Raw genomic sequence first — 26806 nt, 5'->3', positions numbered from 1 at the left:
GCGAGAGCAAAACCCTCCCAGTGCCCCTTCCTGTGTGCAGTGTGTGTGTGTGTGTGTGGGTAAGCTAGAATCATATCACGTGTGCCGGTTCTACTCAGGGATGTGCAGTGCTTGTAGAGTACTCACCAGGCACCGGGAAATATTTAAAAATTTTCTAATGAGGCGGTATTGTTTTTGTTCTAATTTTGTTCTAATTTTTTATTATTTATTTAATCTTTATTGTCTTTTTTCTCCACTACCATTTAGTCCTCTTATACCTCCCTTCCCCCAGCAATCACCACACTGTTGTCCATGTCCATGAGTCCTTTTTCCTTTTTGCCCAATCCCTCCACCCCCTAACCTCCAACCCCCACTAGCTGTCATCCTGCTCTCCACCTATAAGTCTGTCCCCATTTTCCTTGTTAGATCAATTTGTTCATTAGATTCCACATAGGAGTAAAATCATAGGGTATTCGTCTTTCTCTGACTGGCTTATTTCACTTAATGTAATGTTCTCCTGGTCCATCCATACTGTCACAAATGGCAGAATTTTCTCCTTCTTTACATCTGAGTAGTATTCCATTGTGTAAATGCCCCATAGTTGTTTTATCCACTCATCTACTGATGGACACTTGGGCTGCTTCCATATCGTGGCGATTGTAAACAATGCTGCAATGAATATAGGGGTGCTTATGTTCTTTTGAATTTGTGTTTTATGTATCTTTGGGTATATTCTCAGAAGTAGGACTGCTGGGTCAAAAAGCAAATACATTTATAATTTTTTGAGTCATTTCTATACTGCTTTCCACAGTAGCTGCACCACTCTGCATGCCCACCAATAGTGCAAAAGGGTTCCCCTTTCTCCACATCCTTGTCAGCATTTGTTTGTTGACTTATTGATAACAGCCATTCTGACAGGTATGAGATGGTATCTCAGTGTGGTTTTAATGTTCATTTCTCTGATAATTAGTGATGTTGAGCATCTTTTCATATCTCTGTTGGCCATCCACGTGTCCTCCTTGGAGAAGTGTCTATTCAAGTCCTTTCTCCATTTTTTAATTGGGTTGTTTGGATTTTGGTGTTGAGCTTTGTTAAGTTCTTTATAAATTTTGGATACAAACCCCTTATGAGATGTATCAGCAAATACGTTCTCCCATTCTGTTTGTTGTTTTTTTATTTTGTTGCTATTTTCCTTTGCTGTGCAAAAGCTTTTCAGTTTGATGTAGCCCCTTTTGTTTATGTTTTTTTTTTGTTCTCCTTCCTGGGGAGATATATCTGCTAAAATATTGCTATGAGCAATGTCCAAGATTTTGCGGCCTATGTTTTCTTCTACAATTTTTCTGGCTTCAGGCCTAACATTTAAGTCTTTGATCTATTTTGAATGTATTTTTGTGTGGTATAAGAAGGTGGTCTAGTTTCATGTTTCTGCACGTATCTGTCCAATTTTCCCAACATAATTTATTGTAAACTATCTTTAGCCCATTGCATGTACTTGCTCCCTCTGTTGAATATTAATGGACTGTAATAGTGTTGGTTTATTTCTGGGCTCTCTATTCTGTTCCTTTGATCTTTGTGTCTGTTTTTTTATGACAGTACCATGCTGTTTTGTTTACTATGGCCTGGAGAACATTATGCTAAGTGAACTAAGCCACTCAGAGAAAGACAAATACCACATGATTTCACTCCTATGTGGAATCTCATGAACAAACTGAACTAACAAGCAAAATAGAGACAGACTCATAGATAGAGAGCCGGCTGACAGCACTGTTCTCAGTGCTGGAGGGGAGGGGGGGGCAGTGTTGAGCAAAAAGCAAAAAGAGCTCATGGACATGATGGACAACAAGTGGGGATTGAGGAGGAGAGGGGAGCATAAGGGGACTAGCCGGTAATGAAAAAATACAATAAAAATATATTAAATAACAGTAAAAAAAAACCAGAATGTTTGTGTTAAGTGAATTTGAGCAATCGACAAAGGAACAAGAAAATACCTGCAGAAGAACGAGCAGGGTGGCCTTGGCAGTGAGGCCTCAGGTCTGCCTGTGGACAAAGCTGCCTCTGCTCTCAGTAAGACAGAGAGAACTCAGTGTTAAATCTTCAGTTTCAACTCCAAGAAACAGGAAATAAACAATAGCCAAAATAAAAATCCCTCCCAAGGGAGATACCTAAGTTATACATGCCACCATTACAGGTGCTGAATTAACTCACTTTCCCTAGAGCAAAAGTCTGGTGCATAAACAAAGATGGATTATTAGCTTGACAGGAAATTACATAAATGCTTACAGGAACAGAGAGAATATCAATTAGTAAAGAAGTCATGAATAAAAACAGTTGACATTGGAGCAGTGTAGTGAGAGGCCATAAAAGCTGGTAGAAAGAACAGAGAGGCTTCAGCAGTAGAAAAGGGATGCAAGGCATAGCTCCACCGTTCACCTGAGGAGTGTCTTTGGGAACCACTATTTGAGTCTCAATTTTATCACCCAGTAAATTGAGAATAGATTCAACAATAGAAGTCATGTCTAAACACCTAATGTTTGCTAGGCACTCTACCAGGTGATTTAAGAAAAAAAAGTTTTTTAAATTTATTAGTGGGGAAAAAAGAGACAGATAGGGAGGGTGTATCATCAGTTTGTTGTTCCATTCATTTATACATCCATTGGTTTATGTCTGTATGTGCCCTGACGGGTGATCAAACCCACAACCTTGGGGTATCAGAACAATCCTCTGACCAACTGAGCTACTTGGTCAGGACTCTACCAAGTGATTTAAAGAGACTATCATTTAATTTCACTACAATATTATGAGGTAGGTAATACTGATATCCTCTTTTTAGTGGCAAACTGAAGCCTGCAGCCATCACATATATCTGATCCACCATCATAGATTCTAGTAAATAGTGGAACCCCAACTTAGTCTGAGCTAGCATGGCTTCAGAGATTGTGCTCTTAGCCCCTACTCTTTTTTCTCTCTTCTTGCCTTAGGCACAATAAAGATGATGAGAGGAAGATGTAAAACAATGTACATAATCAAGTAGAAAATTATGGCTCATTACTCACAGGAAAGCATAATTTATTTGGCTTCCCACGTAATCCATTAGGTTTAATTTGCCCTGTACACAGATAATGTAATCAAGAGGCATGTGGTACTGGAAGGTGCATGAAATATGGATTCAGTCATACATGGGTTAGAACCCCAATCCCACTAATGACTGGCTAATAACACTTACACGTGTCCTCATACGTTTGATGGTTGCCAGATGAAGGGGGGTTGAGGGGATAGGTGAAAAAGATAAAGGGATTAAAAAGTACAAATTGCCAGTTACAAAAATAGCCATGGGGAGGTAAAGAACAGCACAGAGAATTTAGATAATAATATTGTAAAAACTGAGTGGTGTCAGATGTGTACTCGACTACTGAGGTGATCACTTTATAAGTTATATAAATGCCTAATCACTATGTTGCACATCTGAAACTAATACAATATTGTATGTCAACTGTAATTGAGACATTTAAAAATATTTTTTTAAAAGCAACAGGGTTTTTAAGCAGTTCCAAGTAGCTTTGAGAGTCAAGTGACAACTCTAATCCAGAGCCATAGGCAATGTATTGGATTTTCAGGTCAATTTCTCCATCACAGCTTAACGAAGAAAGTGGAGGGGGTAGAACTGAGGAAAGGAAGGGGGCCCTGAGCAAGGTACTCTAGGTTTGGCAGCTAAACTCAAGGCAAGCTCCTCTCATGCTCCAGTGCAATACCCCTCCGCTGCCATTCTGTACTTCTGCAAAGATCCAGTGCGGGGAGCAGCTCCTCAAACAAATCCACACTCCAATAACTTTAATGAAAATGTAAAAGAGCATCTGCGTGCATTCTTTTTTGGTGGTTTCAAATGGATGAACAACTCAGACCTCAAATTCTCATATTTTCCTTTGTAAATGATGCCACCAAAGCACTGCTCACTCTTTTCTGGGCATCTGTTAACTGCACCGCAACAACACAATGTTAAAAATGGAAGCTGCCACCTCCATGTGCCAGACAACCAGAAAGTTCATGTCGAGAGAAGGTAAATAAATCTCCAGACTGCTAAGATGCTGAAGACCCACATTTATACTCCTTCCCTTCCCAGATGCCTTCTCCTACAGTGCTGCAAGAGCTGGGGAGGAAACAGAAGAAATATTTGTTCTTCCAGTAACAGAATGGAGTTATTATCTACCTCCTTAAACACTCTTAAAAATTTTCCCCGAAACAGGGATGGGCAGAGCAACTGAAGTCAGATGAACACCAGTAGAAATCCCTCAAAATGAGGGCAAGATTTAAAATGTGGAAGAATATAGAAGTCTTTGTTTCTGACCATTCTTTGTACCTGGTGGATGCATAATAGGCTCAAGACAAACTATTACCTCTGTCTACATATTTGCAAGTCCATGGAGGACCATGGACTTGCAAAAAAAACAGAAAAAATATTTAGTAAAATGTCATTTCCCTTTAAGAAAGGTTCTAAGATCCTCAGGAACTTGGGAAAAGGAAATTCTTTTCATGACTTCTATGCTTTCTTAATTTTAAGCTTTAAAAAATCACTTTTTATTACAAACAATTTATTGTAGAAAGTTGAAAAAATTCACATCATCAAAATAGACAAAATAACTACTGGAGATTACATTATAAATGGGTAATGCTGCTAAACTTTGTTGTTATTGATTTCCAGAATATTCTTGATCAGATATTTAACATATTTCAGAAAGGCTTGGAGACTCAAGTTTATTGAATGATATTTACAATAAATGAACCCATTTCAAATGTGGGAAATGAATCCATTTCAAATGTGGGAAAAGTCAAGGTCTGTTATTTTTATGATACCAGCTTGCACTTCACTAATTGTTTTATACTACACTATGGTCTAAGCAATAGCTCGACTAGTTTTGTCCAGCTCTCCCACTATCATTCACAAGGCACTGGTTGTGGGTCCCTCATGTCTACACAACCGCCTTTACACAGTTTAAAATTCACATACAAGTAGAAAATGTAGTAAAATTTGCTGTCTTGTCTACACCCTCACAAACAGCCATCTTGCTTTATTTGCAGTGGACACTCCTACTAAAAGTGGCTAATTGAAAAGTCTTGTCATCAAGAAAAGCAGTTTATTTATTTTTATTGTTGTTCAAATACAGTTGTCTCCATTTTCACCCCACCACAGCTCCCCACACCACCCATCCCCACCTCCCACCCTTGAACCTACACCCCCTTTGGCTTTGTCCATGTGTCTTTTATGCATGTTCCTTGATGGACCTTCCCCTATTTTCCCCCATTATTCTTCCCCATCCTCCCCTCTGGTTACTGTCACTTTGTCCTTTATTTCAATGTTTCTGGTTATATTTTGCCTGCTTGTTTGTTTGTTGATTAGGTTCCACTTATAGGTGACATCACATGATATTTGTCTTTTTGCCAATGATACCTTGGACAAGGGTTTGGTTTCTAAAATATATAAAGAACTCACATGACTCTAGTTCAGGAAGACAGACAATCCAATTAAAAAATGGTCAAAGGACCTGAACAGACGCTTCTCCAAGGAAGACATACAGAAGGCCCAGAGACACATGAAAGGATGCTCAGCATCACTAGCCATCAGAGAGATGCAAATGAAAAGAAAAGCACTTTAGAGAAAATAAGATTATCATCTTACTATATACATTGAAAACTGTTCTCTAAAAAAAAGGATAAAGGATTTTTTTCTTCCTTCAGGAGAATACAAGGGTTAGAGTCACATGGTCCTTGGGTAGGATCAGAAGATCCACAAGTTCACTACATGAACAGGAGACAGTAGACATAGAACAGGCCCAGCTTCACAGCCTGGTCTCTGGGACCATAAGAAGATGTGCCCCATACAGCATGTGATGGATAGCAGCCAGTTCCTAGCTCATGAATGCCCAAGAATTTTCTAAATACAACAATAACCCTAAGCACTTCTAAAAATGCCAGAGATGCATTGAAAATGCTTTTTGTCTACAAAAATTGGTTTGTCATCAAATAATACTGACAGTTACTGATCATATATGTCTGTGCACGTACACATACACACGCATTTTAAGACTTTAAAATGCTACATCTAGGCCCGGCATTGTCAATACAGTGATTTTGGCTCTCAGAAGGTATTTGGCAATGTCAGGAGATAGTTTCGGTTGTCATGACTGGGGGTCAGAGTACTAATGGTATTTAGTGGGTAGAGTCCAGTGATGCTGCTAAGCATCCCACAGTGTATGGGACAGCTCTCCACAACAAAGAATTTTCCCTTCTGAAATGTCAAAAGTGCCAAGGTTAAGAAACTCCTAACTAGGCATAGTTTAATACTTTGTATTTCTTTTTAAAATGACTTTATTTAAAAAAATATTTCATTTATCTATTTTTAGAGAGAGGAGAAGGGAAGGAGAAACAGATGGAGAGAAAGATCAATGTTCAGTTGCCTCTCACACGCCCTCTACTGGGGACCTGACCTGCAACCCCGACATGTGCCCTGACTGGGAATCAAACCAGTGACCCTTTGGTTCGCAGGTCCACACTCAATCCACTGAGCCACACCAGCCAGGTTAATACTTTATATTTTATCTTTACTTATTGTCACTTGCAAATTTGCTTACTGCCATGTAGAAAACAGTGTGACTGACTTCTCAGAGGATGACTGTCTGCTGTTTTATGGTAGGCAACATATTTCTGGATGTAGCATAGCTCCTTGATTTTACATTTGAAAAGTCTCTAGGAAGACTCGGAGTTACCCTTGGCTACATTATGTCAGCATGGCATGATATCCTTTCCATTCCCTCAGGTTAAGAAGAACACATTTAGCAACAGCCCTTTTCTATCCTAAGAGTAGAAAAACTACCTTTCTTACTGATTCCTTACTCATCTCTCACTTTATACATCTTGATGTTAAATGTGAAACCATATACCAGAGCCAAGGGCACAGAGGAAGAACCAAGGGTAAGAAGAACCAACACAATATATTGTTCAGAAACCAAGAGTTAAAAAATGTTTGCTTATCTCAAGTGAGATCATAAGAAGTTTACTAAAACGTATCAATATAAAATAAATGCAGCGTTGTTCCAATCTTTGTGTTACATACCAAACACAAGTGGGACTTCTAACTCCAGACAGGCTGCTTCTTTAACAAGTGATTTCAAAAATTTAACTAATGGCACTGGAAATCTGAAAGGCTAAGCATCACAAGCAGTGGATAAAACCAGTAACCAGGAGGACCAAGGGAAACACTGGGAGGACTAAATATAAGCAAATCTACGTAGCTCAAAGGGGACCATTTATTTAGCCCTGAAACTAAAACAAAGCAAATCAGAGATTTAGTGTGATCACGCCACAGACAATTACAAGACAGTTGTGTTCTTCCTTTGCACCTTCATCCTCAAGGCATCTAGCATCACTATTCAATGGCGATTAAAATAACTTTGTGTTTGTTGCTAATTATCAACATGACAAAGTAATTCAGACAAGATGTGGACAAGCTTGTCAGTATTTCTCCTACAATTCTTCTCGATCCCTTCACACAACAAACTAGAAAATATGGACTTTATCCTATCCACAAAAAACTTCATAGGATTAGAATACTGGCCAATATTCAATGGAATGGTTTTGCTACTGATGGGAGATAGCATCATATACAAAGAAAACTTGTTGTCTTTTATTTAATTTTTACTGTATAATAACTGTGCAATAACTCAAGAATATGCTACACTCAATCTTAACTTTGACTTTTATATAGGAACCCATGTCCTGCCTATCCCTATTTTACTTTTCCCTCTGGTCTTGACTTTCTCCTTTATCTCCACTTTTCTTGCTCCAGATTATGGACCAGAATGTAAGCACTAATTCAAAAAAGCACTTACTGAGAAGAGAAAAAGACATAATTCAAATCAATAAGCCATAAAAAACCGTAATTAATTTTTCCTTGGCCCAGTTCTAAAGTCAATATTCTACTGTAATTCTTTATAATGTAGAAGGAATAAGAACATTAGAGTAGGGGGTCTGGTTAAATATCACAATAATATAATAATAACCAGTGTATAATGAGCCATCTGAGATGCTTGGTGAAAGTGTGGATTCATGGACCTTCCACCAAATATTCCGATTTACCAGGTCTGGGGTGATCTCCCAGGAATCTGGATTTCAACAGGAAGTCCATGCATTACCTTGAGAAACTTGCAAGGCTTTACCATGCAGACTTTGTGGGTGTAACTTGAATTTTATTCTCAGTTCTAATGTTGACTGTAGCACTGCAGAAGTTACTGAACTTAGCTAAGCTTTATTTTGCCATCTATAACATAGAAGTAATAGTATTTATCTTTTGAACATAGTCTCTTTTTTGTTTTGCTTTTTTTTAGCATTTTTTAATTTATTTACTTTTATAGGGAGGGGATGGGGATAAGAAAGAGAGGGAGAAAAACAGCAATATGTGAGAGATACACTATCAGCTGCCTCTAGCACACCCCCAACTGGGGACCTGGCCTGCGATCCAGGCATGTGCCCTGACCTGGAGTCAAACTGGGGACCCTTCAGCTCTCAGGCTGGCATCCAGTCCACTGAGCCACATCCGTCAGGGTTTTAATTTATTCTTAATATTAAAATGTGCATTTAAGAGACCTGACACATAATTAGTACATAATAAATGGTTTAACATGACTGGTAGTATCAGTTATCATCAACATTATTATCATCACTATTCTGTCCCCATTAATTCCCATATATTCATTTTAGGGAAGCATAGCAGGGCTAGAGGAAATAATAAGAAACCTTTAAATGTATTTTTTTTTTACTTTAGAAAACCTAATTAAAATCAAATGCACTGCAGAACTAAGCCACCATTAAGTTTGTTTGCTTTTGGCAAAATTCTCCAGCTCCATGTGGCAACTCTCATGCCTCTCAGAGGCAGTACTTGGCTCTTTCACACGTCCTTTTTGAGGACAAACTGATTAATTTTATTTAATGAATGTAATTTGATTAATTAATGATATCACAAAATATGGAAACAGTGCACATGTTGCTTGTTGATTTCCTTGTTGAATAATTTGCATAGTTAAATGTTGACATGTTTTTGAAAGGATTGGGTGCCTTATAAATAAATACCCAGGCAGTGCGATGTAATATGTAGAACAAATTGGGGTACAATAAATAGGATCATTTAAAAACACGTATTATCTAAATTCAGAAGCCTTTCAACATGAAGGAAACCAGAGTTTTGCTTAGATATTTGGCATTAAAGACTTCCTCTCCCTTTCTCACTAAATAATAGGAATAATGACTAAATCATCATGTATCCACAATTTTATGTTGTACTATGAGCAGTATCAAGTGTGATATCCCACACTCAGAAAAATACAATGCATAATAATACTTAATTTTACACAGCAAAAACCCCTTGATTACCGGGATATATGTACACTTTGGCACACTGGCACTGAAGGCCAATTTAATTTGTACACAGGTAGAGGGCTCCCCCAATTAATAAGAGCACTGATTTCCCCAACTAGCACCAAGTGTAAACACTACATTTACTGCAAATAGAAAGATGCACATAATGGAATCTTACAAATACTAATTGACTTATATTATCTGGACCAGGAACGATAATGTTCTTAATAAACTGATATTAGAACAACTCCCAAGCACACCAATAAACCTGCTGCTGGAGTTATTTAATGCGCTTTTAAGCAAGGAGCATGTGGTTCTAATTTAGATTCTGTTGACACAGCAGATTGTTATAACTCTAATAGTCGTACATGATGCTACCCCCAATAGCTGATAATTGGGGAGGTCAGTTCGCCAAGCTTTATCTCCAATTAACATTAAAAAGGCACATTTCAAACTATAGGGGAGAAAGGCACAAACTTGCTATATTAGGAGTGTTGACAAGAGGCCAAATGAAGCTCTGTTTTCAGAGGGAGAATGCCAATTATGCAGTAATCCAAAAATACCCACTCTGGGGAGCTACATCCCCCAGTGAAACGTAATGAAACAAGTCAACCCACAATGCTAGATATCCTCCTAGAGCAGCAATTTCCAACCTTTTTCATCTCACGGCACACATAAGCTAATTGCTAAAATTCTGCGGCACACCAAAATCTATTTTTTGATGTGACACCCCCCGCCCCCGCCAAAAAGGTATAATTTAGATTCACTCACATCAGAGGGCTCTTGTTGTGTTGGCAGTTGTCATTTTTTTAAACTTGACAATCTAAGGGAAAAGAGGGCAGTGCCCCTGACTAAATAGTCAGGTATTAGGCATGTTTTAAAAATTGCTGCAGCCCACCATTGGAAGTCTCTGTCCTAAAGAGCAAGCTTTGGTTCTCTCTGAAACTTTCTCCCCATCCCCACCCCCTCAAAAGGGCTAAGGTTACCTTTCTCGCAGTGGCTTCCTGTGAATCCTGAAGGACAGACACATTTGTTAGGCGCCACGCATGTTCCACCGTATCTGCAGCCCTCTTCGCAGAACGCTGTTGCAAGAGAAGGAGAGATTGTTATTAGATAACATGGGAATAAGAAACTCACATTCAATAGCACATGCGTTGTGACAATTTTCTCTGTTGCACAGGAAATACATAGCTGTGTTGACATATTTAAAAGTTTGGTACACAAAAAAGAGATAAATAATACTTCACATGAGATCAGTTGAAATAGTGGAGGTAAAATATTTAGCCCTGAGCTGAAATGTGCTGAACCGTAACTACTATGAATGGTAATTACTGTTACTACTGTTATTTTTATTGACATATTTGAAATCAAATAGGATAAATTGAGTAACCACAAAGGATAGGATTAGGATAAGGCAAAGGCATTTTAAATGCTATTTTGTAACCACTTTTTTCTGTAAACATCTTTATTACAATAAAAACATTTTTACATTATTTTTTAAAGATCTGAGCAGATACAATGTTTGATAACAATACATTTAACTAACCACTAATTTTTGAATATTTAAGATGGTTCCAATATTTCTGTAATAAAATCAATGCCTTGTCAGTATAGCTACAATGTTTACACCCCAAATTATTCTTTTACGGAGAATGCTTCAATATGAAAATAGAGTTTTAGAGTGTGGAGCATGTTAAGTCTTTTGATAAGCATTGCAAAATTATCCCCACCCCAGTACAGCCCTGCTAGCAGCCTTCCCAGATTGGGTTGGTTCCCCTTGTTACACCACCACATAAGCTCTGTGCACCTCTTTTTTGCAGTATTAAGTATAATTGTTTATGTGTTTATAATTGCTTGTCATGTCCTGTCTCACCTGTTGGAATTACAGGGCTCGTAAGGACAAGTACCCTGTTTCTTTGAGCTCTGCATTGTACCACAGCCTTAATATCTGAGTGCAGAGTAGATGCTCAAAAAATATTCACCATATTACCTTATATTCTGCAGGTTGTTCTGACAGAAAAACTCTTCCTTTAACAATGCTGCCACATTTTCATTCAGAATAATTTACTATGCAACCTTGTTGGATAACCAATAATTCCGTGTACTAATGCTGCAACATTTCTCACCAATGAAGATGAGTGCAATTTGTTAATCCACAGTTCCTTTTATTCACAAGAGAGCTAAGTGATAAAATTATTTTATTTGTAATTGCAGTTAGAAAATGTCAGCCTGGAAAAATGGTATGATTGTATTTTGCCATCATCACATAAATAATATGGGTCTAACTTCAACAAGTCACTGAACATCTTTAGGTAGTTGAATGCTAGTTCAGGTACACAGAAATTCTCACAATATTATCATTTTCCACATCACTGAATATCCACTGTACAATTTAACATTTTGTAGCTTAGCAATTAATTGTGAGTTCCTTTTGCTCCTGCCAGTGGTATTTGAATACCATTTTCTCTTTCCAACATTTAACTACCTTGAACATATATATACATATATATACATACACATATGTATATATGTTCAATACACACAGATATACACATATATAAACACACACATATGTGGTCAAGGTATGTTTAACATAAAAACCTAAATATATATATGAAATCTCTTATCCCAAAAATCACACCTTGTTGGCTCTGGTGATTGATATTTCAAAGTTAATAAGAAAACAGAAAACAGTAAAGTGTTTCTGCACATGAAAAATGACAGATGGAAAGCTTTAAGGAAAGTTTTAAGTGGCAACGGAAGAAGACAGGGTCTGGGAGCAGGAAGTCCAGCTGGGGTGTTTTAGTAGTCTAGTCAAAACACGCTTGATCCAGACCTCTGTGTGTGCACACATGCACAACACACACAGCAATCTGTAGACCTGGGAGGAGACTCAGGGCTGTTTCCTAACACATGTGTGCTCTCGATGTACTCAGCCCTGGAACAGAAATGATAGTACCAGGTTTCTGAAGAGAGCATGAGATGCTTGTGATATCCTAAGAAAAGAACGATGCCCATAATGTTCGCGATACTCTAAGAATGTACTTAATAAATGGGGTGCTATAAATGGGTGCTAGCATGAAAGGAGTTTGCAATTGTCAGGGACTTAAATAGTGTGGTGCAGTGTTATAGATGTATTATGTTCAATAAAACTGATTATAATGATAGCAATACCATTATGACTGTGCATCATGGACCAGAAACAAACTGTCAACCTAATACCCAGACAATAAACCCATCCCATATGATGTCCAGTTTCACCAAGATGGGTTTCTATGACCTTGTGATCAATCTATGATAACTTGGTTTCCAGTAAGAGTAGTAATAGCCCTTGTCATGGAACTACCAGACAGGTGCTATTGTTTCCATTACAAAAATGATGAAACTGGGATTCAGAAATCAAGTGGCCAATTTAAGGCTACATGGGTAGTAAGTAGCAGAGTCCAGATTCAAAGCCTTACTTACTCTTTATACATTACAGTGCAGTTTTATCTGCAATGTGATATTCACATAGGCAGGTTTCTCCCATTTTTGAATAATTCCTTAGGGCTATGGGAGCTGACTAGAAGTTTAAAGAAAAAAATGTCCAAATTGTGCAAATAGCATTAAAGAAGGCAGGTAGGGACCTATTCAAGTTCATGCACTTAAAATCTAATCTCCACAATTGTCTGAGTCTAGTCACATTTTACCCAATCTAAGCATATATTATTTCAAATGGAACTGATCTAGTATAAAGTAGAAATTCATTTCCTACATGAACCTTACATAAAATGACACAGTAACTTCAAAAAAACCCACAAAAACAAAAAAGCAGTATGTCATTCAAAACTTAAGCTACTACGGGGAAATCAAGTTGCCTTTAAATACCTCATAAAACATCAAAGTATACTGTTGTATCCTAGTCTAAAGATTGTAGATAGATTATTTATATCTGGATAGGCTCTTCTTGATCAACAATGAACCCAGCACTTCAAAAGAGGACTCTGATATTTTGAGGACCTATAATTTGCACAGCATTACTTGGCCGATAGCATAACCACACCAAGGCACCAAGTCTCCACTACATTTCTCTCTAGCTTATGAGAAGATGGGTGGTAGAAGCCACATGGTCCAAATCCTGTCTCTATATTTATTAGCTGTGTGACCTGCAGCAAATTATGTCACCCCTCCGGATCTAAGTTTTTTCAAGACCAAAACAGTAATGATAATAATTAAAACACTCAGGCTGGGCAAATTAAATTCAATGACCAACATAAATGACCCAGCATCGGGCACTGCCAGTGGAATGTGCCGCAAGACTACCCGTGATTGTCATTATTTATCACCAGGACTCTGCTTTTCAGAATAACAAAACTGCCGTGCACCGGTTTCTGTTTCTAGAGTCTGGAGGTGCAGCAGTGAATTACACAGCCAAGAGCCCTGCGCTATGGAGTGCATTCTTTAGTGGGGGCTCATTCTCACTCCTTCCTGGACTTGATGATCTCGGTAGTATCGATGTGGTTTGCAATGAAACTTGGCATCACAACACCTTTGCGGACTCAGAACGACTCAGGCATCACCAGTATGTTGCTCCTTTGTTCACCGCTTTGCTTTCTGGATTCCAAAGAATGGCCTGAACAGATTAAAGATATAAATGACATCACCAGCCTGAATCTGTCTTTAGAGTGCCATATGGGTTGGGTCAACTCAAAATGGTACAATTTCTATTTTTGAAAGGGCTCTTTCCATTGTGTAAAAAAATAAAACTACAAAACCCAAAATTAAGGGAGGGTTAATTCACAGAAATAATACTTTTTTAGAGTCAAAATGTCTCAGCATGTGAAATGAGGCTTGGAAGTGAAGGGGAACTAAATGAGAAGGTGGGTTGGCCCGTGCCCAGTATCACCATCATCTGTTCAACTTGACAAAAAGTACTTTTATACTAATAAGAAGTAATAGCCCTTCAAATTCTAAACACTTTGCAAGACCCTCTCAAAGTTTCACTGGCATGCTTTTAGTTCCAAGGGACACCCTGTATCCTGATAAAATAAGGAAACACAAGTTTCAGCACAATCTGTTAGAAGGAAATCCTTTTCTTCCATACTATTTTCTTTGAGGACGCATTTTCCTTGAGATCATTTCTGATCTCTCTTTGCTAGCTTTGTTCATTTTGCCTCTGGAGAGGTAGAAGAAATTTTTCTGTTGATAACTTGGGAAAAATAGGCATCAGTTTGATGTGTCTTGGGGAGGTGGGGGGGGAAGTAGGAGAATAGGCAGGAAAGAGCCATCTGATTAGAAATAGGTAATGGTAACATTTCCTGTTTGGATGCTGAGCTATCAGGCATAAACTACATTGTCAAAATAACTATCAAGGTGTCTAAATAAATAAAAGCTCATCATCATGGATGGTTACAGGGTGTCACGAACCAAAAGTTATAATTCATTTAACTATGTGCACCGAAAATTCAAAAGGGGGAGAGAATATTTAAAATTTGGTCATGGTTAGCGAAACGCCATGCTCACTTCATTTCTTTCTTGTGAGTGAGCTGCCTTTGGATGTATCTATTTTCCTTGCCTCCCTGATGACACATTCCTCCCTGGACCTGGTGCTTATTCTGTGTTCATTCTTAGCAGACTCCCTTGGCTTACAGATGTAAACTTACATTTTCCAACCCAGCTCTGTTGATAATAACAGTTACATCATCGCCTCCATGTTTGCTTTTTGTTTTATCCCTCACCTTGTTCAGAACATATTTACCGAAGGCTGTCTCAAATATCTCGGTTGTCACAAGAAGGCGTGTGGGGTCAAGGTGTTACTGGCATTTGGTGGCCAGAGCACAGGCATGTTGCTGGACATCTTACAATGCAGGGATGGCTCTGAATAACAAAGAATTACCTGGCTCAAATGTCAACAGTGTCAAGGTTGAGAAACTCTGTTCCAACTTTACACAATGAAGTCTATTGGGTACCTCCAGGAACAGAACAATGTTATTTTAATCTCTTTTTTCCATGCCTACCTCTCTCAAGCTCTCCCCTCAAAAATGAGTTTAAAATATAGAGAAACAGGGGGAGAGTGAAAAGCATCCAGATGGTTAGACTGGTATAGAAAACCTAACATCCAGATGTCTGCAACTGTCACTTTTCATGTCATTATTCTGGTCTTAAACTCCGAGTATACTACATAATTTAATATTTAATCATTGGCCTCCAAATCACCTTTGACCCCTATCGCTTACTATAACTGGAGGTATCCGTGGCTCTGGTAGCCATTTCTGCTCTCCTTTTAATAATAGCAATAATAAAAAATAACAGTACAATGGTAATTCTGCTTATCAAAGACAATATTCCATCTCATCTTTACAGTAACTGTGCATTTGTCATGTTGTCCCCATTGGCAGAAGAGAAAGCTGGCTTAGAGGAATTAAATAAGACATCTAAGGTCTCTCCACTAAGTGGCATCCTGGGTTGCAAACTCAGAGCCTTGACCACATCACTAAGTCATCTCCATTTAGGGCTTGGCCACCTACCACGTGCAGATAACATACCAGTTGCTCAGAAGTCTACAACTAGACAAAAAATGGGCCCCATCCCTAAGAAGCTCACAGCTGAGTAGCAGAGGGTGGCATGTACAAAACCAAGCATAATAAAATGTGGTAACTACTATTGTAGCAGTACGAACGAAGTGCTGAGAATACATGGAGGACGTGATTAACTGTGTCTGGTGGGTGGAGGCAAAGTGTTGCACCAATACTGGCATTTGAGTTAGGCCTGGAAGAACAGATAGGATTTCAGGGAAGCACAGGAGAAGGGACAGCTCAGGTCAAGGTTTTGTCCTGTGGAATGGCACTGGATACAGGAAGAAAATGACCAGGTGTTTAAAACTCACATCAAGGCTACGGAGTGATGGTTAGAAGAGAGTGCAGTGAACCTGAAGCAGGGAAGCAGAAGTTCAGAATCTGTCAACTACCATCTCCATCTTCCCATCTCCATCCACTTTCCAGATTTGTATTTTATCTTAAGACACAATAGCGTAATGCCTAGATATCAGCGTATAGACTCTTCTTTTGTCCTGTCCATTATTCTAGTTAGTTGAAGGCAGTGCTTTGCTGATCCTTTTTACTGCACTGAATAATAATAAGTTTTAAATCAGAAAACCCTCACACACACACATAGACATCCAGAAATACAATATTTACTCTCAGTATGTGTGATGCATTCTGATATTTTCCATTGTATTGACTTCTATTGTGTTGTACTGCATTGTACTGCATTGTACTGAATATCATTTGTAGAATGAAACTGTGATCCAATGACTTGTTTTCCCAGCCCACTAAATCTGCAGTTTAAACTGTGACCTTGTTTCACACATTCTTGGTAATTGCCATGTTCTTCTAGTCCATACCATTCCATGATAGGATGGGGTCAGAGTCACTGCGAATGAGTCTTGACATCTTCAAACTGAAATGTTGTTATTAGCTCAAAAAGGCTGACAAGAAAAGCTCTGAAAGGCCCATTTTCTATGGGTGTAGTTGCAACAGAAACCATGCAGCCTGAAAAGTTGGAATACTGACAATCTACATAGGCCTGTAGAGACAGTCTCCATTATGGAGAATGAACTCGATGGGAGTGGCACGGGCATTTTTAGCCTGGACATGGGCTTCTCTGTGAGATTTTCAAGGACCAGGGTTAAGGTTTTTTTGCAAACTCTCCATTCCTCTACATCATCTTAAATGGTGGTGGTATTAAACTCATATTTGTTGACAAAGTAAATTAATCATATGGAGAAAATAAAAAGCTTGATAAGACGGCCCCATCTATAAAACTACATCATTAAATCTGAGAAAATATCTGACATGAAGTTATCAAGTTAGATCAATCAGCTTAAAAAAGTTATTAAGCATCTACTATGTACTAGACATTACATACTCTAATAAGATACAATCCCTGCTCTCCTTGATCTGAGAGACTAAAAGTGTGGTTCTCCCTAAAGATGATTCTTCCTCAGGGGACACTGGGCAATGCCTGGGTCATTTGTAGTTGTCGTGGCCATGAGAGTGCTGCTGCTGGTGGCTCTCCTGGTGAGTGGAGACCAAGGGCACTGCTAAACATCCTACATGCATGGGACAGCCCCACAGCAGAGAACCGTCCAGACTGAAACTCCAACAGTGCAAAAGCTGAAAAAAGACAGTCCTTCATACAGTCATTCAGCAAATAGCTACTGAGCAGCCTCTGTAACCGGGATTACTCTGAGAGCCAGCACTCATTTAAGACAGCTGAAAATATTCTATGGGGAAGATAGGAAATAACAAAATTGAGCTTTGTGATAAAGAATAGAGCAGAGCAGGATGACAGGGCCCGTGCCAGGGGGAAAGGTGGTAGTTAGACAGGGTGATCACAAACGGCCTCACGGGGAAGGTGGCGTCTGAGTAAAAAGTGAAAGAGGAGAATGAGCGAGTCATGCAGGCATCACAGAGAAGCCTGTTCCAGGCAGAGGTCACAGCAAGTGCCAACCCAGGCCCAGAGCAGTGGCATGTGCAGATCACTTAGTGCCTTTCAGATCCTACCAATACTGCTGGTGCAAGGTCAAGAGAAGGTAGTGAGAAGGAAAGGACTGTTGCTGCCTGGAAGGTCAAGAACAGCTCCCCAGAAAGGCTAAGATCTGAGCTGAATCAAAACATAATAACCAGGCAGGTTGGGGCCAAGGATGTTGGAGCCGTGGGGCAGGAACCACGTGTGTGACGTGCAGAGGCATGGGGCACTCCTGGGTGGAAGGGAAGTGGCCTCAGCTCTCCGGAAGACAAGCTGGGAGGAGAGGGGTGCAGTCACGGTCGCTGGTGCTTCACAAACCCAGGCCTTGGGCCATTTCACAGAAGAGCCACTCTGCTCTGCCCTTCTCACCGCGCACCCACTGGCCTTACGAAGGACTTAGGACTCCCAGTACTGTCTTATTTTTCCACGATTTCAGTATCATCCAGAATAGGAGTGGGGGCTTTTTCCGAGGAAGTCAGAGTTAAAATGTTGAACATGAGTCAGTGTTTATGAGGTTGAAAGCTCTGCAGTTTATAAATGGAAGAATCATATAAAAGAAAGAGCAATTCAATAGGAAATTGCTAACAGCTTGAAGTGAGGAATATCCAGCCTTGACACTGTGTACCTTGGGGGTGATAAATCACTGATACATTATCCAAATAAACTGGTGCCTAGATCATTCTTCCTCACAGAACTATGGGAGCAGTTAAGAGCATGATTCTGATAATGGAGACCTAGGTTCCAGCCATGGTTGTAGCCCTTAGTATCTGGATGATTTTTCCCAGCTTTGTTCAGACAGAATTGACACATAATATTGTGTAAGCTAAAGGTGTACAGCATGTTGACTTGATACATTTATGTATTGCCAAATGACTACCACAATGAGTAAACTTGGAAATTGGCTTCATCTCCTTGAGTACTAAATTCCCTGTCTGTGTAATTAGGTCAACAAGAGTATATTTGCCATACAGGTATTAGCAGGATTAAATAGGATAGTACATTCAAAGTACTAGGCCTGATGCTCAGCCTAGTGTATTCCCAGTAAGGTTAGTTCTTCTTGAATCTGTCAGCCTCTTTCTCTCTAGCTTAATTCACAGAGTGCAGCATTTTCTTATCAAATATCAAACTTCTTCACAGTCGCCTTCCCTAACTGGTGTACCAATCGATGGCAGAGTTTGAGAGCTTGTTGAGCACTGGGATTGATTGCAAAGAAAATGATGAGGGATTAAGACAAAAACCAAAGAAGAAGAACAGACAGAGAGATGGTGCTCAAACTTCAAAAAGCAAAACTCAGGAATTCAGGTCAGGAGCCCCTATGACGTAGATGCTAAGGCAACGGTCAAATGATATCCTTGCCACAGAATCTCCAAAAGCAACTCAACCTGGTGTTCAGCAATTACAGAAGTGCTAAGGAGGGGAGCCTGGAAGTGCTGTCTGTGCAGAGCGGTTGAGGAGAGAGCCCGGGGGCAGCCGGTCAGAGGTTCCCTGCTGCACTGCCACATTGGAACCGACATATATATATTACCCATGAAAGTCACAGTCTAGAGACTTTTAAGAAATAAATTTCAGCAAATCCCCCCAGGGAAAAGCATTCCACCATTTTGTATAACCACATGGAATTAGATGCTAAATCTTGAGTGAGTTATGCCTGCAAGCCTCAGGGATGGTAGCTAGGTAACACTGAGTGGACCAGACCTCCGGGGAGGGCTTCTCTGTGTCCCACCTCCATTTTGAAACGTGAGCAATTTCTCAGACTTGTAATGCATGTTGTGCTTTTGTTTAAAAAATGCTTCCCAAGAATATTTAAAGGTCATCTGTAATATACCTTCATTTTTTAATGAATGGGGGTACCACAGGAGGGATGTTAAGTGACATGCCCAAGAGAAATGAAGTACAGAGCAGAGACTGAGAATTTCAGGCTCTGAGATTCTGATATAGCATCAGTCACCTGATAAACAAGGTCAACTTTACCCAAGGGGAGAAAACTGGAAGTTTTTAAAAAGTGAGGAAGAGAGGAGAGAAGGTAGAAATAAGGAGTGAGCAAGAGACGAAAGGAGAAAGAGAATAGAGGGGAAAAAGAATGACCTTACCAGCACTCATTCTTACCAACAACACTGCCCCCCACCATTTCAATACCTGAAGCAGACCGACACCCAGACTGCCAGATGACAGACCCTGGCACATGGGCAACCTGGGTGCAAACCTCAGACTTGCCTTTTTCTAACTGTGTAACCTGGAGCTGATCTGGAAACATCTGGAAACCTTACTTTTCCCATGACAGAATAGGAAGTAAAAACACCACCTTCTTTATATGGTTTTAATGAGAAATTCAGGTTACTGTAGGCTGAGCACTAGATCCAGGTGCACTCAAAAGATATTAAGTATTATTGACACTATTTATTATTATTATTATTATTCATTATATACTTACATTATCCACATGGTGGGGGAACCCATTTGGGGAAAAATACACTGATGTGCAGAACTAAATGTAAAGAAACCCTCACTTATGGGATTATCAGGCTGTCATTTGTATTTTTCTGAAGATGTATTATTTTTTAATGCCATGCTTGAAGGTGTGAGCCAAGGAATTCAGAATTAGAATTATTAATTATCATGTTGTAGAATACAAAGAATTCCAAAGAGCCCTGCTTGCTAGAGGAGTCAAAAACATATATTTGACCTTTCTTTGGCTGCCTTCAAAGTCAGAACTCAGGGTCCTCGTAAGCGAGCATGTCTGATTAATGGCTGCTCTCACGCTGCCTGTGCCCACTGGGCCTTGATCCTTCACCACGGCCCAGTTACTCGTCCTTCCGGATATTTAGCTCTATCTCATCTATCACATGAGCTGCCTTCATTTTTAAGCTAATGTTATTTTTGAAATATCTAGGCTCGAGTCCCTCAAAACGTACTTCTAATGTACAGGCAGCATGGTAGAGGTAAAAGAACACAGTCCCTGGCATCAGAGAAACCTGGATTAAATCACTGGCTGTGACCTTCAGGAAGTTACTCACCTTTTCTGAGCCTCAGTTTGCCCACTCGTGAAGTAAAGACCTGAAGAGTTCTTCTTCAAGTTGCAATGGAAGCTAAATAATAGGACAAATATGAAAGCAAAAAGCACAGAGCTTGACATATTGCCTCCCTCTCCAGAACTATCTCTTGCCACTGTTCACCAGCAGCCTTATCCCATCAGGCACAGTTCTCCAAATATCCATTGGTTGCTCTTCTGCCCATCCTTTTAGCCCACATGAAACTGGCCTTGATGGGATTAAGCAAGATGGCCTGGCTGACCACTTCCTGAGGGTGCTATTAAGGAGACTTCACGACATCCACCTTTCCTCCCAGCTAGAGAAATGTTCCCAACTCAGACTCTCAGCTGGCAGGGAATCTTTTCATGGAGAGAACTTTAAAATCTGTTCCCCATACACACAGTGTGCAGAGAATGCTGGATCTGATCAGAGTAGTATGGTTCAAATAAGAAAATACAGCTTAAGAGTATCCAGGATAAAGGGACAGAAAGACAGGGCATTTCACAGTCTCAGCCAGGGTTTTCAGAGTACACATGAGAGGAGCAAAGCCACCCATAGAGCCCTGTCTGGTGTGGCTCAGTGGATTGAGTGGCAGCCTGCAAACCAAAGGGTCACTAGTTCGATTCCCAGTCAGGGCACATGCCTGGGTTGTAGGCCAGGTCCCCATTAGGGGGCGTGTGAGAGTCAACCACACATTGATATTTCTCTCCCTCTCTTTCTCCCTCCCTTCCCCTTCTCTAAAAATAAGTAAAATCTTTTTTTTTTAAAGCCTCCCATAGAAATCATTTAATAACATTTGGCCTTAAGGACTCTATTCTTTCCTTGTATAAGAGTAAGAAGAAGAAAACTCAAGTAAGAAAAAAATACTTTGCAATAAAAACTATACTATGAGGAAGTAGAACATCACTGAACAGGACCCAAAATGGATCAAATCTACTATTAAAGACACATTGATTAAGGACCATCTTCAATTTTTTGTTTGCTCATTTGTTTATTATTTTAGTGAGAAGCACTGTGGGATTAATATCAAACCCACTAAAGGCCTTAGAAATCTAGGTTCTAAAATACTACAGTGAAAATTTACTTAGTATTATAATAAAGCATGGGTGCAGCAATTCTCATCAAATGTTTTCATTTCTTTATAAAGTTCTCAGTTAATAAAAATCTAAGAATTGCTCATCCATTGAACTATCAACCGAAATTCTACTGTGTACCAAGTACTCTCCTAGGCAGTTAACATATCAAAAACTATTGAATGAAATTCTGCAATGCATCATGTACTCTGCTAGGCAGTTAACATAGAACAATTATCAGAACATATCATGTCCTTGATCTTATGAAGCTTATCTTTTAGTGGATGGAAAACAAACAATAAAAATACAGAAAATCCAGATAACAGTAAGTGCTGTGGGGAAAACTAAAGCAGGGTAAGGAGATAAGAAGGGCTCGAAGAGCAGTTACTACTTCCTTAGGGTAGTCCTTGGAAGGACTAAAAAACTGACATTTGAACAGAAACAAAAATGATGACAGAGAGCAGACCAGACAGATGGTGGGGTAATGAGTGAGTGCTCTGGGCAAAGAGAACAGGGGACCATTCCTAGTGTATCCAGGAACTACAAGGAGGTCAGGTGAGGAGCTGAGACATGGCCGATGGCAACAGAAAGCTGCTCGTGGAGGCTCAGTTCTCCCAGTGTCTTAAGGACCTTTTGTTTCTTTCTCTGAAAAAAAATTAAGAACCACTGGAATCTTTTGTGCCAAAGAGTGATATAAAATCCCTTAGCTTTTTTTTTTTAAGATTTTATTTATTTATTTTTAGAGAGGGAAGGGAGGGAGAAAGAGAGAGAGAGAAACATCAATGTGCAGTTGCTGGGGGTTATGGCCTGCAACCCAGGCATGTGCCCTGACTGGGAATCGAACCTGCAATGCTTTGGTTCACAGCCCGAGCTCAATCCACTAAGCTACGCCAGCCAGGGCCTAAAATCCCTTAGCTTTTAACTGGACCTTCCTGGCTGTCGTGTGTGGCAGAAAGTACAGCATGGGATGGGACAGGCAGTCATAAAAGCAGACCAGTTAGAAAGCTATTACAAGAATTCTAATGAGAACGCCCCCTCAGCCAATGCTCTAGAAGTGGAGAGGGGACGCATGTCAAAGGCTCTGTGGACCAGGAAGACTGCAGGGCAGAGGCGAGATCTTTGGCAGGAGGAAACATACTGGGTAAGCAGCATGTCACTTGCCTTCTGCAGAATTAGGAACTAAGGAGGCTTTTAAATTTCTGCTGGCAATAACATGGGCTACATCTACAAGTGTGTTCTCTGCCTGTCATTCTTTTCCCCCTGCTGGTAAATTGGGTAACTTCTTGGCCTCCAGACCTCAGCTAAAATGTCTCCTGAACTGGGAAGCATTTTATGATGCATGACCCTGTCCCACCCCAGGCCTCAGGTCTACATTAAAGGCCTGTCTTGATTTCTGATGGCTGCCACAGCAAATTACCACAGATTTGGTGACTTAAAACAGACAAAACTATTCTCTCATGGTCTGAAATTGAGTTGTTGGCAGGGCTGGCTCCTTCCAGAGGCTCTGAGGGAGAAGCATTCCATGCCCCCCACCCTGCCCTGGGCTTCAAGTGGCTGCCCACAATGCTTGTGCTTCTGAGGATAGCAGCTCCCTAAATCCAGTCTCTGCTTTCACCCTTCTAATCACTTTTCCTGTGTGCCTCTGGGTCAAATCTCCCTGTCATTTCTTTCTTAATGACACCGTCATTGGATTTAGGTCCCTTGGCAAATCCAGGTTGATATCACTGCAACATCCTTGACTAGACCCTCGAAGACCCTACTCCAAATAAGGTCACATTCACAGGTACTGGGCATTAGGACTGGGATATATCTTGTAGGGGACCACTACAGTTCCTGTATTTTATTCCTCCTGTGGGTGAAAAAGGGGTAGCGTAAAAAATCATAAATTTCTAACTTGGAAGGTCCTAGTGCGGATCACACCCCAGACCTATAACTTCTTTAATGAAAGATTTTAAAGCAAGCTTTGTCCATTGTTCTTGTGCTGTAGGTTAATACACATTTGAAATTCCAGAAATAATGCATTTTGAAGGCATAACCTCCCTTGAGAGCACCAAATCTTAATCATCCTGTAATCCAATCCCTGCCTTCATTTCTCTCGCCATCATTCCAAATGCATAAAAGAAACTGCAAAATTGTTATTCTTGAAAACATTTGAGGTCTCAATTCCCGGCAACTGTCATCAGTTTTGGCTCAAAGAAACTGATAAAAATCCTCTGTGGGTGTCGATGTCTCTTGGGTCTACACTCCTTTGGCACATGTCAATCTAGTGCTTGTACTGCACTGTCCTCTAACTGCCTTCTCGCTGATCTGTTTGACCTAACGGATTCAAACTTCTCAAGCACATAGACCGCATCTTTCTGCAGTCTGCCCTCAGTTCTATACACAGCCCCCGGCACCTAGTACACAATCAATAACTCCCTATTGAATAAATTAATTACAGACCATAAAGTACACTTGTTAAACCAGCAAAAGATTTAACTAACTCTCACCAGGTAGTTTAAGATTCCTTTTATCATGAGAAAAGCCACTTGGGTGTTTGCATCAAACATTGGCCTTTTACAGATGCTTTAGTTTTTATTTTGTTCTCCAACACAACAGAAAATAGAGTATAAGTGAAATTATATATGCATTGGGCAATGGGAAGAAGAATTCTTTACCATAAGAACAAGGGCTTTTGTTCAACATTAGTGGTTTTAAGCTTTTACATAAAGTCTATTTCAATAGTCACATTATTTCCTTCTTTTTTCATTAACTATTCATGGAGCTACCATTTCCTATTTGCGGTTTTCAAGAGTGGAATCAGGAACCTCTAACATCCAGAATGGCGCCGGCCCCAGTGATACCACAGCCACGAACTTGCTGGTGTACAGGATCAGTGTCCAAGCCGTGAGCGCAAGAGGAAACACCTTGGTTGCCAGGATAAGGCAATGGAATTATTATCCAAAATGTGCTTTGACTGTGTTAGGAAATTAGGAATAAAGGGATTTGGTGACCACTTGATATAAAAGCTGAGAACTCGAGAAGAGTAGACAGGAAAGAAGGGAAGTAAGAGGCAGAGGTCAACCTACAGCAGCAGAAGCCTGGGCAAAGGTCAGAAGCAGGGAGATGAGGACGGATGATAGCTCTTAGCATGAAGATGAGGAGAGTGCAAGACGAGAGGGGAGAATGGGGGATATGATCTCTCAGACTAGGGGACACCTGAGCTCAGAGTAGTGACCTCCTGGGCATGACTGCAGACCTGTCCCCACCATCTACCAGATTTATAAAACCTGCTGGCTGTGACATGACAGCTGGTGAAAGGACTAAGTCTTTACTTATTTCCAGAGCTGCATAGTAAATGGTAATGATTATAACCCAGCAGAATGTGAAATATATAATGAGAGGCCAAATCAATCTATGTTCATTTTCTTCATGTCACTGGGATTACTAATGGTCAGAACAATCCTGGCAATACATTGACCAACCTAGGATCTCAAACTGATGTTCATTACAATAGAAAATCATGTTAAACTGTAATATAATAATATACTGAAACCTACACTGTTTCATTACACAAGTAGCAACCACAAAAAGGTACCTCTATCACCAAAGACAATCCTACATATACATTTCAAAATTTAAATGGTCAAAATCAATATGTATGTTTGGTTCACTGCTAAATAAAAAGAGTAACATTTTACTAAGCAAATGCAATAGACTGACTTCTGTGGGGGTTTTTTTCGCCCCAAAGAAAGGCATTTCAGAGTAAGACAAGGCATTGAAGACATAAAAACAACCACAACAAAAAAATAAACAGAACACTGTGAAACTCTAAAACCACTTGCTGGGGTTTTAGTAAAATCTTTTCTTAATGCAATGCATTTCCTGAACAGCTTTTCATGCTGATAAAACTAAGGTAAATGCTTCCTGCACTCGCCAAATAGACTCAGGCAGGTGCTGGTGAATTACATTTCCCGACAACTATACCTGCCATGAACAGGTTGACTATTCTCAGGCATGTTAACGCTGCCAGCTCCTATGAAATAGCATCACTGACGAGGGGTAAATTTCATCTCATAGAGTCATCTAAACCACCACATGTACACCTCCTGCTTTCAGAGCAAAAATAATTCATCGTGTTCTCTCAACATTCACCTAAGAGTTGTACATTTAATACAGAATCCTCCATAATTCCACACTCACACACAATCACCAAAAGTCATTTTGTCCTCTCTTCTCCAACTCATTGCTACTTGTACAGACACTTATCATTTCCAAACACCTTACTCCTTTGCCTGAAGTCCTGCAAAGGTGCTTCATCCCCATCTACATAAGTCTTCCTTGGCATGCCACAAAAAGTCACAAAGACTTTCTATAAATTTCTCTCAATGTTTCTCAACATGGTTTACCTAATTCGACCATAAATATCTCCCCTAGAACACTTCATAGTATTTCACAAAATTCTCCACCCTGTAATGCTCTTCTTTACTTACCAATTTATCCTTCAAGACCTAGTTCAAATGCCATCCTTTCTATAGGGATTTTCCCAGGCCCAGGGAAAATAAGATATTTCTTCCTTATTACTACAAACCTTTGCTGTAATCACAGGCTTTAGAAAAATCACTGCATGTTTACTATATCCAGATAGTGCAGCAAGCAATTAACACCATTACTTTCTTTTAATCCTACCCCAAAATAGATTGATTCCATTATTCCATTGTAAGATAGGTTCCATTATTATTTCAACTTTATAAATAAGGACGCAGAGGCTTCAAGAGGACAAATATCTTCTTAAATTTACATAGCTCTCAAATGGTGGAGTGCCCAGTCACATGT

At 39.8% G+C, this 26806-nt stretch overlaps 1 protein-coding gene across 2 annotated transcripts in view; it reads right to left on the bottom strand.

The window, feature by feature from the left end:
* NELL1 (neural EGFL like 1) overlaps positions 1–26806 on the bottom strand; it is a 727165-nt gene that overhangs the window by 166125 nt on the left and 534234 nt on the right. For both annotated transcript variants that reach the window (XM_045825346.1, XM_045825347.1), the window contains exon 15: positions 10368–10463. In XM_045825346.1, coding sequence (XP_045681302.1) covers positions 10368–10463 — 96 coding nt within the window. The remainder of the gene's footprint in view (positions 1–10367; positions 10464–26806) is intronic.

The sequence above is a fragment of the Phyllostomus hastatus genome, unplaced genomic scaffold, assembly GCF_019186645.2.
Source record: "Phyllostomus hastatus isolate PE091 unplaced genomic scaffold, TTU_PhHast_1.1 phas_scaffold_585, whole genome shotgun sequence".
Taxonomy (NCBI): domain Eukaryota; kingdom Metazoa; phylum Chordata; class Mammalia; order Chiroptera; family Phyllostomidae; genus Phyllostomus; species Phyllostomus hastatus.
The sequence above is the reverse complement of the archived record's forward strand: the minus strand, read 5'-3'. Positions and strand labels throughout refer to the sequence as shown.